The 13,690-nt window shown below is 39.5% G+C and overlaps 1 protein-coding gene across 10 annotated transcripts in view; it reads left to right on the top strand.

The window, feature by feature from the left end:
* Positions 1 to 13,690, top strand: part of LOC124143098 (sickle tail protein-like) — a 265,609-nt gene that overhangs the window by 94,233 nt on the left and 157,686 nt on the right. Inside the window, exon 1 of one of the 10 annotated variants that reach the window (XM_046511907.2) lies at positions 12,907 to 13,055. The exons of the other annotated variants lie outside the window; for them this stretch is intronic. Within the exon in view, the coding sequence (XP_046367863.1) occupies positions 12,965 to 13,055 (91 nt within the window). The 5' untranslated portion in view covers positions 12,907 to 12,964. Of the gene's footprint in view, positions 1 to 12,906; positions 13,056 to 13,690 lie in introns of those variants that run through there. 10 annotated transcript variants of the gene reach the window in all.

Below are 13,690 nucleotides of genomic sequence, written 5' to 3'. Positions count from 1 at the left end.
CTAACTTTAGCTTAAATACCAGTAATTCGATCATTCATTTAGTATGATCTGAAGAGCTTTGACTTACCTTGAACTACAGCCTTGATACCTTCTCATCGTATGGTTAAATGTTGGTAGAGCTGGATTCCAAATTTCAAATGTCTTTTATGACATCTTGTTGAAATTTGTGATGATTGTAGTTTATACATGAATTCCATGTTTATAATGACCACAGTTTTAAAAAGTGTAAAAAAATCTTCTTGACAATCTTTGCCAACAAAAAATCAATATGTCAGCTTTCTAGTTAGGTTGGACTTGAGACTGCTTATGAATCTGAGACTGCTGATTAGTTTGTCCAAGCTAGGAATTAAATGTGACTCCTTACCTCATCACTGAAAACTGTTTTGACCTCTTGTTGACGTCAAGATACATCATCACTGTTATGTCGTATGGCCTGCATTTTCAGAGATGATCAAGCCTAGATGCCACTTTTTCAGGGCAAACTTGCACAATGTGGTCTTAGCATTATAAGTCTATGTTAAAGTACAGGAGTTATAAATGTCACAGCGCTTAGATTGCTTTGGCCCATTCCACAAAGTGATATTAGTGCTATGCACTGTCGTAAGCATGTGTTAAAGTATCGTTGTAATCATTATTGAGGCAATCTAGACTTGCCAAATCATTCTGGACTTGGATTCCTATTTCAACTTTTTCTCTAGGGTCTGGAAGACTTACTAAGTATCGGATCATCTTAGCATTAAGATCGCTTTGTGGAATGGGACCGTTTGTGTACTCAGCATTTCGCTCTTAACATTCTTAGCGTTATGACAATCGTAACTCGCAGGTCTGGGGTCGGATCTCCAGGTGTGTCATACCAAAAGATGTTAAAAGGTGGTACTTGTTGTTACCCTGCCTGGCACTCGGCATTAAGGGGCCAAAACAAGGACTGGTTGGCTTGGAGTCAGTACACTGAGTTTGGTATTCATGTTAAACTGCGACATGGTATCTCAATGGGCGTGCACTATAATACCAGCATTAGTTCAGACGAGTACAAGCAGGCACACACGCACACATGCACATGCACACATGCATGCACGTCGCTATATAAGTACAATAATCTTGGACGTGACGTTAAACCCCATTTCACCTCACCTATATACATTCCTCCGTGACAAAGCAGAAATATTGCCTAATTGTATAATAGTGTAATAGAACAAACAACTATTCTTGCTTCTCCAGCCATGATATGGTTTGAATATCGCTAAAAGCAGTGTGAAACCTTGCTCAGTGAAGCCCGAACCAAGTGGTCATTTGAGTCAGCTTGTGAAAGGAATCAATGATGTGAGGAAGTGGAGATTACATGACACGGTTCTGATCAGGTATTCCCCTAGCAGATGCTGCCAATTACACTCCATTTGTCCACCAGCAACTGGCAGCAATGGCAGGATAAGCAAGGTCTTCGTGGTCAGATGCTGGCCAGGGTTAATTGTTCTGAGAACTAAAAGTAGGACCGGGCTTGTAAGTAATTTTTCATCGATCGCAGAATTCTTTTGATGGTTATGGACTCAATTTGCTCAGTTGACTGGAAGCAGCAGCTGTATATGAATTTCAGGAGCCCCATGATTAGTTTGAGACAAGAGAAGCTTGATGCCAACACAGCTTATGATGGAGATCCCACCAAATAACCTACATTTATGTGATGAGAAGAAGCTGAGCACGAGAAATGCTCATTTGTACTGTGTCAAATGGTTGATATTGTCTTCCAGTATCTTTGATGTCATTGGACATAATAATCACAACTGGTGTCTTTGTTTATTACAATGTGATGCAAAATCTTCTGATTTTTTTATCATGGAATGTATGGTCAGTATTTTTGCATCAATCATCAATCAGAGGCTGATCAATGCGTAGAATATTATCTAGTTTGGGATTCTCAAATATATCGTATCGAACGGTTTATCGTGAATGCTGGCGGTCATTCAGTATTGATCAGTGGTGTGTCTACCTCCGCAAGATATATGCTGACTTCTTTAGAAGCATTGATCTGTGGACAAGATTCACAGTCAAATATGTTTTTACTGGCAATCACCTGTGGCAATAATGATGACAAGATAATCGACTTTAAGCTTCTCAGATGAATGATATATGTAAAATTTAGAGGAAGTAGATCTGCTTTTTTGAAACCTGTAACGAGAAAGGTGTAACAGTTAGTCATGTTTTGGAAATCTTGCTTCTAAAAGGTTGAAATGGTAATAACAGCTTTTTCAAGAATTTCCACCTGTGTTTTTACCGTTTATGCCAACTGTTTCTTTTTTTCTACCTGCAGATGAGAGACACATGCTAACAAGACTTACTAATCATGGATCTATGTATATATTCATCGTATTAGGAACACTGATTATTCTTGACAGAAGCAAGTCTTGCACTGATTAAGCAATCACTATGGTTTCCCATCGCAGTGTGTGGCTATATGGGATAGAACGCTAGCCGTGTAGAGGCAATTTGTGTGGATAACAGACTGTTTATGTTTCACACCAAGAAGTCATTTTCATTATTTGAAAATCTAGGATCTGAATATATCGCCACAATCATTCAGATCTGTGGGATGGTGCTGGGACTGTGGAATCATGGGACATATTTCCATGATGTTTGTCTGACAACCGTTTGACAACGTTCCGATAAACTTTAGAATTTTTGCACAATATTCTCATTTTATGGATTATTTCAAAAGAGGAAATCATCACAGACTGTTTCTGAATCCGCTGAGTGTCCTGAGGTGTGATCATCTTGCCACACGAACACATGGCCATAAAAGACTGAACTTAAGCTAAAATGTGTCTTCAGGAAAGTATTCTCCACAAATGAATCTTGTTAAACCATGCAGATATAGGGCAAACCATGACCTAGAAGTATTTTAGGACAGTATAGACTTGGTGCTGGACAATGGCTATTATGTTGACGATATCATTAGTCTTCCTGTTTGTTGACTGTTTTTAGAATTCTTGGAAATACAATATTTACAAGCATTGCAACAACGCATAATTGATCTCAGGGTTCTTGATCAACTTGATCAACTCAGTCTGTTGACTGGTCATCTTGTGTCTTCCTGCCCAGTTATTATTCCTATATTGCCTGCATTTACATTCACAGAGGATTAAAACTTGTTGACTTTGTTAAAGTTGATGTGGTTTTACTGAAATTTGTGATGAATGACGAACAGATGTGCAAGTCATCAAAACTTAATTTCCTGTGTGTTTGCATTTGGGGTTTTACAAAACCAAAAATGGATCTAAGAGGATAACTGCTTATCAGTACGAAAACTTCAGATGGATTTTGCTATTAATTTAATCCCACATCTGTTAAAAACCAACCAACTGGCAAACACCATCAGGAAAAGCTGTTATGGAGGTAGAATTCCGTGTGCGAGAGAGTTGTGTTAATTGTGTGTGATTCCGTGGATATATTTCAACAACCATGTCCTGCCAGTGGCCAGACAACTACCTGGAGAGGACGTCCTATTACTTGTTCTGTAAGTGGTATGAGAACAAGGAGGACGAGGAGGAGGAGGACTACGAAGAGGTGGACTGTTTGTATGGTGAGTCTATAGTCAGTGGCTGTTGTCCTGTCGTAGTGGTAGAGATGTAAACAGCGAATTGTAATGCCTTAGACGACTGGGTCACCTGTGCCCACAGAAAGTTTGAGTCAAGGAGTTGTATTTTATACCTCTTTGAGCAATATTCAAGCATATCACAGCGATGGAAGAAAGATAAGATTTGTGTAGACACAATGCCAGAGGATCAATCTCATTAAAATCAGATCTTAGTTCTCGCCACCGCTAAACAAAGATCTGAGGACATCCCATTACGGGTCATGTCAGACCGACTTTGTGCGAACTTCGACTGACAAATGGAATGACCAAACAGAAGGCAGCTTTCTCGTGCTTTACAGCACTAATTTCAAATTGGCGATTACACTTCGAAACATATTTTGACAAATTTTCTATTACAAATTTGAAACTTGAACAAAAAATCCATTCTGGAATGGCTAATAGATGGTCTAGATTGTAAGGATTCAGTCTTTAAACCCGTAACTATCGTTTGGAATACCCCATGTTAAAGTTTTTGAGGTTGCATGATTAGAAAAAATCACATTGCGTCTGTCACTTTCATGATCTGGTAAGCAACGCTCTAATTGGTTGGATGAAAGGTCCTTCTGACGTGACCCCTAATGGGATGTATTCAGATCTTTGTTTAGCGGTAGCGAGAACTAAGATCTGATTTTAATGAGATTGCCAGAGGATAATTCTTGATTATCAGCCGAAACAGATTCTATTATGCATAATAGGTAATATAGTGAAGAGAATTACATGAATGGGTCACTGAAAATAAGTGATGACACCAGGTGTTTGTGAAAGGTAAGCATGTCCTGCTCTACCAGTAATATCCGCAACTCCCACAATTTAAAAAAAAGTAAGAAAGTCTTACCACAAATGTTTTCATGTTGAATATTCCTATCAAACCAACTCACGTGATTTTTTAAATTTATTATTTGATACTCCTGAATCAATAATTACCATGAAAAAATGTTTATATTGATAATCACAATGTTTGATATCATATTGAAATAGTGGTTCATCACAGTGAAAAAAGTATAAAACTTTCAAGACCTATAACCATTTTATGTATAGGTACCAAATTAGGAAATAAACCTTTTGTGTTTTGAAATCGAATGTTGTCTCACTATTGATTTAATACCTCTTATTGTAATTTGGAACCGAGTGTACACAGTCATCTGCAGCCCTCTTCCTATGGATCGATATATAGGTTATTGATGTATGAATGTGCACTTTTTTTTGTGAGAACTTAATTTAGAGGTATCAAATGGAAATATGATACTTCATTTTAATCAATCAAAATCAAGCATTCTGTAATGTCATGGTAGAATCAATGATAAATCACAACCTGGTTTGTCTGTCTCTAGATATATTTGGAACCAAACAGACAAAAGGTATGACGCCGGATATTGAAGAGTGCCAAATTTCAAGCTCTCTGTAGTCCCTAAAACTGAAATTACACTCTTAAGTTGTTGTGTTGCATTTTCTGTCCAACATGTATTGACAGACTATTGTTGAAATGCAATGCTGTATTTTGTAACCCGTACCTGTACATATTGTTTCAAAATGCCTTATGCGAAAGAAGTATTTTCCATCTAATAGTAATGTTATATCAGCTGTTTCAATCAGGGTGATTTTTGTGATTTGAAACCTCTGATTAACAAATCAGAAACAAGTACTTTCCAAATTCATTGTAGAATTAAACAATAGTGTGGCTGTGATCTTTTTCCCAATTGTTCAATGTTTAGATTACACACAGTTACTCTGACAGTATTGTGCTGTGAAAGTAAGTATGTATTATGATTATATTTTCTGTCAAATTGAGGCTGTAGAATATAGGCCTCATATATTCGTCACCCAGATATCAGTGGCTAATACATCACTATCTACTGAGTGGTACATGCCAGGAATTTTTTAGATCAAAGACACTAGAATGAATTGAACATGACAGCACTTCTTCATTCAAGAAGTGTCATGATCTGGTGGATTTAGAGAGCATCAGGAGAGTGGAAGGACGGTAGTGTGATTCCCTGGCCGCGTCATTCCAAAAGATGTTGAAAGATGATACTTGTTGTTACCCTGGCTGGCATCCACCATTAAGGGTATAAAATAAAGACTTCTGATGTTCATATTTTCTTTTCCATCCGTGAATACTTTTTTAAGAAGTACTAAATGAGTTCATTTGATAATGGGGGGCACGGGTGGCCCAGTCGTCTAAGGCGCCGCGATTCGCTGTGAAGAGTTGCGTCCCTTGGGCACGCCAGAAACCTATGATTGTGGGTTCGAATCCCGGTTCGCCCCGATTATGTTTCTAGGTTTGTCAGCACCATACCCGTGCTCGTGGGTTTCATCGAAGTGGTAAACGTCTGAGACCTGCATCACTTCGGGCTTTCCTCCCACATTAAGCTGACACGCCGCGATATAACTGGAATATTGTTAAAAGCGGCGTTAAACCCAACTCACTCACTCACTCACTCATTTGATAATGGTAGCTATCATTCAAGCATCAATTCCTTCTCTTTAATAATAGATTACAGATTGATCATTTTATTGGCGTCGGTGGTTCTGGCAAGGTATCCCATGTCAAACTTGACTGTTTTGTTAATAATGCATAAAGAGAAACATTATCGCTTTTATATGTCTGATACAGCTTAAATTTGGCCAATAACTGTTTATCACCTTGACAGACCAAATTTTCAGTGACATTAGTCTTTGTTAAATTGTTTTGTCGATGGACCACTGTCATTATCTCACCTATGCAGTCTGGAACTGTCCAAGTTGGTGAACAATTTCTGCTGGGAGTGTCATTGTCAGGTTTTGGGGAGTCGGGATAAGATGATGAAAGGACTGGTTCTCTGTGAACCTCAATTGGATGCTGCTTCGTTCCAAATAATAGATGAATATATCAATAATATATTTTGAGTGCACTCGTTCCTTGGTGTGTTGGAGAGAGTTTCGTAAATGAACATTTGATTTCCATGTGGGAAATGATTCCCAGTGCCAGAACTTGTCATAAGAGAAAAGTGGATTTCTAAACATTTAAAGCTGCTCTGAAAACTCTTCTGTTCAGGCTTTGTTTTCCTTAATTCTCTTTTTATCCCCCGCCCAACAAAGTTGGAGGGGGATATAGAAACGGGCTCTGTCCGTCATGTTTCGCTTCCGGAGCATAACTCAGAAATCGTTAAATATTTTTTCATGAAACTTTGCAGGTTTGTCAGGTACATGCTGAACTGGTGCCTTTTGCTGTTTAGAAATTTAAGTAATTTTTATTTTTTACGTTTCCATGGCACCAAGATGGACTTTGGTTCCACCTCGGTTAAAAAAGGTTAGGGTTTGTTTAGATTTAATTATGTCCTAAATTCTGCAACAGTGGCGGGGGATATAGCCACGTTAGTTTCAAACTCTTGTTACCTTTGTTACATATGACAATATGATCATGAATTCATGGGTGGATATACTATGATAAAAATGTCTTATTATTATCATTATTATTGTTGTTGTTTTTGTTATTATTCATGCGTCTAAACTGCTTGATTGGCATCATACTCTGATGGTGTCCGCGTGCTGGTGATATCAACTTCTGGTTGGGGGGTTCAAACTTGATAAGGTTGACGGTTGGCAATTCATTTTAGGTACTGCAGTTTGCTGTTCAGAGTTTTGTTCCTGAGGTGTTCATGCAGCCTGTGATCGTGGCTTCGAATCTCAGATTCACCTGATCATGTATCTAGGTTTTGTCAGCAAACTCGTGCTTGGATGTTTCACCGAAGTGGTAAACATCTAAAATCTGCATCACTTTGAACTTTCTTCCCACATCAAACTGACATGCTGTGATAGAAAACTACTGTTCAAGCAACTCACTCACTCTCACTCACTCACTCACTCACTCACTCACTCACTCACTCACTCACTCACTCACTCACTCACTCACTCACTCACTCACTCACTCACTCACTCGTCAGAAGGCATTGGAAGCTACTCAGAAAGTCAAACCCATAAAAATCCAGGTAAGAATAGGTCTTCAGCAACCCATGCTTGCCGTAAGTGGGGATAAATGGATTGGGTGGTCAGGCTCACTGACTTGTTTGATGCATGTCAACCTATCCCAATTGCATAGATCGATGCTCTGACTGCGGTCATATACTGTATAGACATTTCATGGCAGCCAGCATACTGCACTGTGGCATCCAAAATACCACTAACAGGGCTCAGCATCACGATGTACCAAAATTAGGGTTGGCACCCTCACATGCATAAGATACAAGGACCTGTCCTGCCCCTGAATCCCTAGGGGCCTATGATGAGGCCGTCATGTTGCTTTTACACATAACAATCCTGGGGGCACGGGTGGCCCAGTCATTGGAGGCACCACAATTTACTGTTGAGAGCTGTGTCCCTTGGGCACAACAGAAACCTATGATTGTAGTTCAAATCCTAGTTTTCCCTGATTATGTTTCTAGGTTTGTCAGCACCATACCTGTGCTTGTGGGTTTCATCACTTTGGACTCTCCTCCCACATCAAGCTGATACACTGTGCTCTAACTAGAATACTGTTCAAAATGGTGGTGAAGCCAACTCACTCATTCATCACAATACTGATAAAAGTGCATCACTGAGATTCGTCATACATGACTTCATGAGAGTTGTTCAAGCACGCTAAAGTCCATTGATCAGCGGAACAGGAACATTTGATGGTAATCAATCTAAATTGAAAAAAATATAAAAGAATATTAGTTTGCATGGTAGTTTTCAAATTTTCATCTCATTTATCACAGTGTCAGAGAAGCAGCCGACACTAACTCCTTTGGAGCGTGTGACACCTTCACCACCCTCCGAGTATCATTACTGCCACCTGTGTGTGAGCGGCCATTACAAGAATCTTGAAAATTTCCCTCTAACCCCAAACTTAGTGACCTTTATGTCTTTGGGAATGCCATTATAGTGAATTGGAAAAAGGTTTACGACTATTTCCCAGATTAATTCACAGTTCTTTGTTTGTTTAATCAGATTGGATTGAGATTATTGACTAGCAGAAAATCATCCAACTTCCCCTTACATTCTCTCAACCAATTTTATGACAGTTTTGAATTTAAATAGAAATTCACTTTGACAAAGAAAACAATTCAGCTGAATCAGTGGGAAGAGCATATTGTGACAGTCATCACGTTTTAGTAAGATAATGGTCAGTTGTAGGGCTGGGATGGGTAACTCGGGTACTTGGGTACTCGGGTACTCGGATCGGCTTGGTACTGAGCAGGACCCGGGTACCCTCAGGACTACCTGGACCTGTGGTTAGTCATGTGATATATTGTTTAATGACAAAACTTACCTAAAACTCTACGGTCACACTACAAATCACTGATGTTCCCATTTCTTTCTGACTATGCATGCATTCCTTCTGACTTTTATATGTTTGAAAAAAAGATAAAACTTCTTGCAGTAAACATTGGTGCATTTACATGACCAGATCGTTTTATAGGTGTATCTAAATACATTTTGCCAGGACTACGGTCAAACTTTTCCCAATCGGACAGTATGTACCTATCTCTTGAGACCTACAGCGGGTACCCGGGTAGGGTCAGGTAATAGCAGGTCAGGTACCCGGGTAGGGTCAGGTAATAGCAGGTCAGGTACCCGGCTAGTAAATTTTGACTCGTCCCAGCCCTAGTCAGTTGGTTGTGAGTTTAACTCCATGTATGGTTGTAGCCTGACTAACACAGTGGGGAGTTGTGACTGGTGGAAGGGAAAGAATGGAGAGCTCCGCGAACAGACTATTGCTGTGAGGAGCTTGCAGATGTCAGTTCAAAGGGACATAACTTTTATCCTTTAAACAAACATCTTGGAGCAGTGTGGAGTGAGTGAGTCAGTTGGGTTTAACGCCACTTTTAACAGTATTCCAGTTATATTGCGGCGTGTCAGCTTAATGTGGGAGGAAAGCCCGAAGTGATGCAGGTCTTAGACGTTTACCACTTCGTTGAAACCCACGAGCATGGGTATGTGCTGACAAACCTAGAAACATAATTGGGGCAAACCGGGATTCGAACCCACAATCATAAGTTTCTGTGCGTGCCCAAGGGACGCAACTCTGCACAGCGAATCGCGGCGCCTTAGACGACTGGGCCAACCTGTGTCCCCGGAGCAGTGTGGAAGACAAGTGGTTAAAGTGTTGGGTCATTATAAAAAGGACCCAGGTTTTATTACCAAACGGGTACATTATGCATTGTAAAAGCCAAAACCTAAATTAAAAAACATACTCACTAACATTTATTCAGTAATTTTCCTGTGTTAATTTTATAATATTGTGCAGAAATATTAATCCTTTTTAATAATTTTGGTGGCCTCCAAATATTCCCATTGGGTGATGAGAAGCAGAAAAAATAACAAATATGAAAAATAGAAACATTCAGTCCTAAGTGATTTATTCATGGGTCTGTTTTGTTTCAATCATTTTTCTCGCTTTTAATATTCCAGTGGACCCATTAACTCCGGTAGACCCAAAGCCCATGCTACAAACAGTTACAACATTGATAGAGAACGTCTGCAATGCATGTATATGCATTTAATAATATCATGTTTATCTCTTTTCTGATCGTTTTTCCTTCCTGTTTTCAATTATAAGGAATCCATTTGCATGATATTTTTCAATGTCGTGACATATCCATCTTCATCAAAAGAAACATCTGATAAGTTTAAATACATAAGTAACCAATGTTTACTCACACTTGTTGCCATAGTAACCATTATTTTTGCCAGATGTTCAGGACTATTCAATGTTCTGATGAACAGAAAAACAAATGCTGAAGTCTATTTCAAGCACGGAGCCTTTATTTTTGCATGTGCACTTCCCACATGGCAGGCGTTAATGCGCCCGCATTCCTCAACGGCTTTGCATTTTGTGGTGTAGCTGTCACTTAAGGGCTGAGTGCAGTTTAACTCCAGGCCAAGACCATGTACATGTTTGTGCTATGGAATATTAAGATTAATTTCAGTCAGGACAAGATCATATGGAAAAGTAGAAATTAACATGGGACTTGAATCATTTTTATAGTGCTTGTTTTTGTGTGTGTGTTTTTTGTGCTTTGTTTTGTTTTTGGACTTTGTTTTTCAAGTTAAGTGAAGTATATCTTCATGAGACAATTTTTAACTTCTTATGTACTAGATGTATTGATTAGTATTTAATAGGGAAGGAGGAATATGATTGATGTCGACTTTAAAAATTTGATGGAGATATGTTTAACTGTTTAAGTCTGTTGAATAGATTTGATGGAATAAAGTTATGCAAGTGTTTGCCAAAGTTTCTGTAATTGCTAGAATAATGCCACAATTTTATAGAAGGCACACATACAGATGAAGACAACTACCATTAAGTTGAGACTTTAAATTAGTAAATAGAATCTACTAATCCTTAAAAATGATAATGTGAAAAAATAAAATAAAGAAAGAAATGAATTTTTTTTTTTCATTCTGCAGTCAAAAGATTATATTGCAAAAACAAAGTGGTGAGGTCAATTGACACTACACATGTGGCAACAAAATCAGATCCATTTAGGCAAACAAACACATTTTATTTTAGTTCATGTATTTTTCTTTCACCTGACTTTTTTTTTCTCTTAAGCAAATATACAACTTAGACCCATACATTGATTCAATGAATTTTGAAAAATGATTGCACAAATCAGCAATATCTCAGATTTTGCATAAAAAAACATCATTGAAAGCAGTGACGATGGCTCCGTCAAATGACCTCAGAATAATGCTTGTTGCAACTTTGCCCCAGCACAGTGCTAAATACAGACCTAGAGACAGCAGGGTTCCCTCTGAGTGGGCCCAGGTGAGGAGTACACCCAGTGGGAAGGAAAGCAGTATTGTTCCGAGATTGCAGCCAAATGTGGCCCCCTCTGACATATGTACCACGGTGAAACAGTTCCTATACCTGGTGCTGGCAGAGCCACTTGTAGCTGAGCTGCATGCCGAAGAAAACACTTTACACTTTCCTTGCCTGGCAGTAGAAATATCACTGCTTGTATAAGAGCCATATGATTTTTATGTAAACCAGATCTACTTAATGTCATTTTCATTGCTTGGATTATTTTGGGGTCAGCAGTGGTGATAGGAATGTGTAATGAAAGCTGATGTTACGTTTGTGTTTGACAGGATGGTGAATACTGAAAATAGCGAAACATGACTTATTTTTTCAACTTTTTTTCTCTTTTGGGATTCCGATGGGGTAAAAAGGGTCCCCAGTACCTCATGCTTGTGGTAAAAGCCAGCTGAAGTGGGGATTGGGTGGTCAGGCTCTTGTAAGGTTGATTAGATGTTGTTGTTCACAATTGGCGGGGGTGGTCGGGGAGCCTAGTGGTTAAAGCGTTCGCTCGTCACGCCGAAGACCCGGGTTCGATTCCCGACATGGGTACAATGTGTGAAGCCCATTTCTGGTGTCCCCTGCCGTGATATTGCTGGAATATTGCTAAAAGCGGCGTAAAACCATACTCACTCACTCACTCACTCACAATTGGCGTGGGACGACATTCATGTAATCAACTGGCTAGTTGCTCATTTACTTACAGGACACCATGATAAAGCTGAAATAGTGTCCTTCACGATCTACATAATTGCTGTCTGAATATTTTAGCAGCTCATGTTTGTCAGGTCCACCAATCTGCTACAGAGTTGTTTCACTTTTCTGTACCAGGATCTGCTAGGATTCCAAACTTAGTGGCCTTTGGAAGCCAAATTCAAAAAAACATGTTTGTTCAAATTTGGGATTTTCTAAAAGATAAAACTCTGAGCAGGTCTAGATAAATCCATGGTGTTCCATCCTTTCCTTTAAGGTTGAGACTCAGGGATATCACTCACTCACTCACTCACTCACTCACTCACTCACTCACTCACTCACTCACTCACTCACTCACTCACTCACTCACTCACTCACTCACTCACTCACTCACCCACCCACTGATCAACTGCATGTATTATGTTATTGATAAACTAACATAGTTCACAATAGACCAATCTCCTACAGATCCACACGATCATCAGTTTCCAGTAATGACCTGTAATGATGGCTTTCTTTCAGCACCCTGCACTCAAGGAACTAAACAACTACACACACATACAACACAAACACATACATGTCTTAAGGGGTAGTGCACCAGTTGCTGAGTATTTACAGTAACAAAGCTTCCTCGCTTCCAAACACACACCTTGCTTGGGGATCTACGCAAGCAGAATGGGCACGTCGCCAAGGTTACCTAACAAAAAATGCATGCACACGCACACGGGTGGAACGCACATGCGTCTAGTGCTTCAGTAGACTGGATACCAACTGGGGGGTCGGGAGGGATGTGATATCTCGGTTCGGGGAAATACTGAAACATGTATGAAAGTGATGAGGAGGATTATGATAATCTGTACTGGGAGAAACAGGACCTCCGTACCACCACCAGATCTGTGTCTTTACAGAATGGTAAGTCTGATACGCCGCCATGTTCTGTAGTTATGTACCCTACAAGTGATATGTCGTAATGTTCTGTAGTTATGTACCCTACAAGTGATACACCGTCATGTTCTGTAGTTATGTACCCTACAAGTGATACACCATCCTGTTCTGTAGTTATGTACCCTACAAGTGATAGACGGTTGTGTACCCTACAAGTGATACACCATCATGTTCTGTAGTTATGTACCCTTCAAGTGATACACCATCCTGTTCTGTAGTTATGTACCCTACAAGTGATACACTGTTATGTTCTGTAGTTATGTATCCTACAAGTGATACACCGTCATGTTCTGTAGTTATGTACCCTTCAAGTGATACACTGTCATGTTCTGTAGGTTTGTAACCCCACAAGTGATAGATGGTTATGTACCCTACAAGTGATACACCATCATGTTCTGTAGTTATGTACCCTACAAGTGATACACCATCATGTTCTGTAGTTATGTACCCTACAAGTGATACACCATCATGTTCTGTAGTTATGTACCCTACAAGTGATAGATGGTTATGTACCCTACAAGTGATACACCATCATGTTCTGTAGTTATGTACCCTACAAGTGATACACCATCATGTTCTGTAGTTATGTACCCTACAAGTGA

This window comes from Haliotis rufescens, unplaced genomic scaffold (assembly GCF_023055435.1).
Source record: "Haliotis rufescens isolate VD_foot unplaced genomic scaffold, xgHalRufe1.0.p SCAF_10, whole genome shotgun sequence".
NCBI lineage: Eukaryota > Metazoa > Mollusca > Gastropoda > Lepetellida > Haliotidae > Haliotis > Haliotis rufescens.
This window is presented reverse-complemented; position numbering and strand designations above follow the sequence as displayed.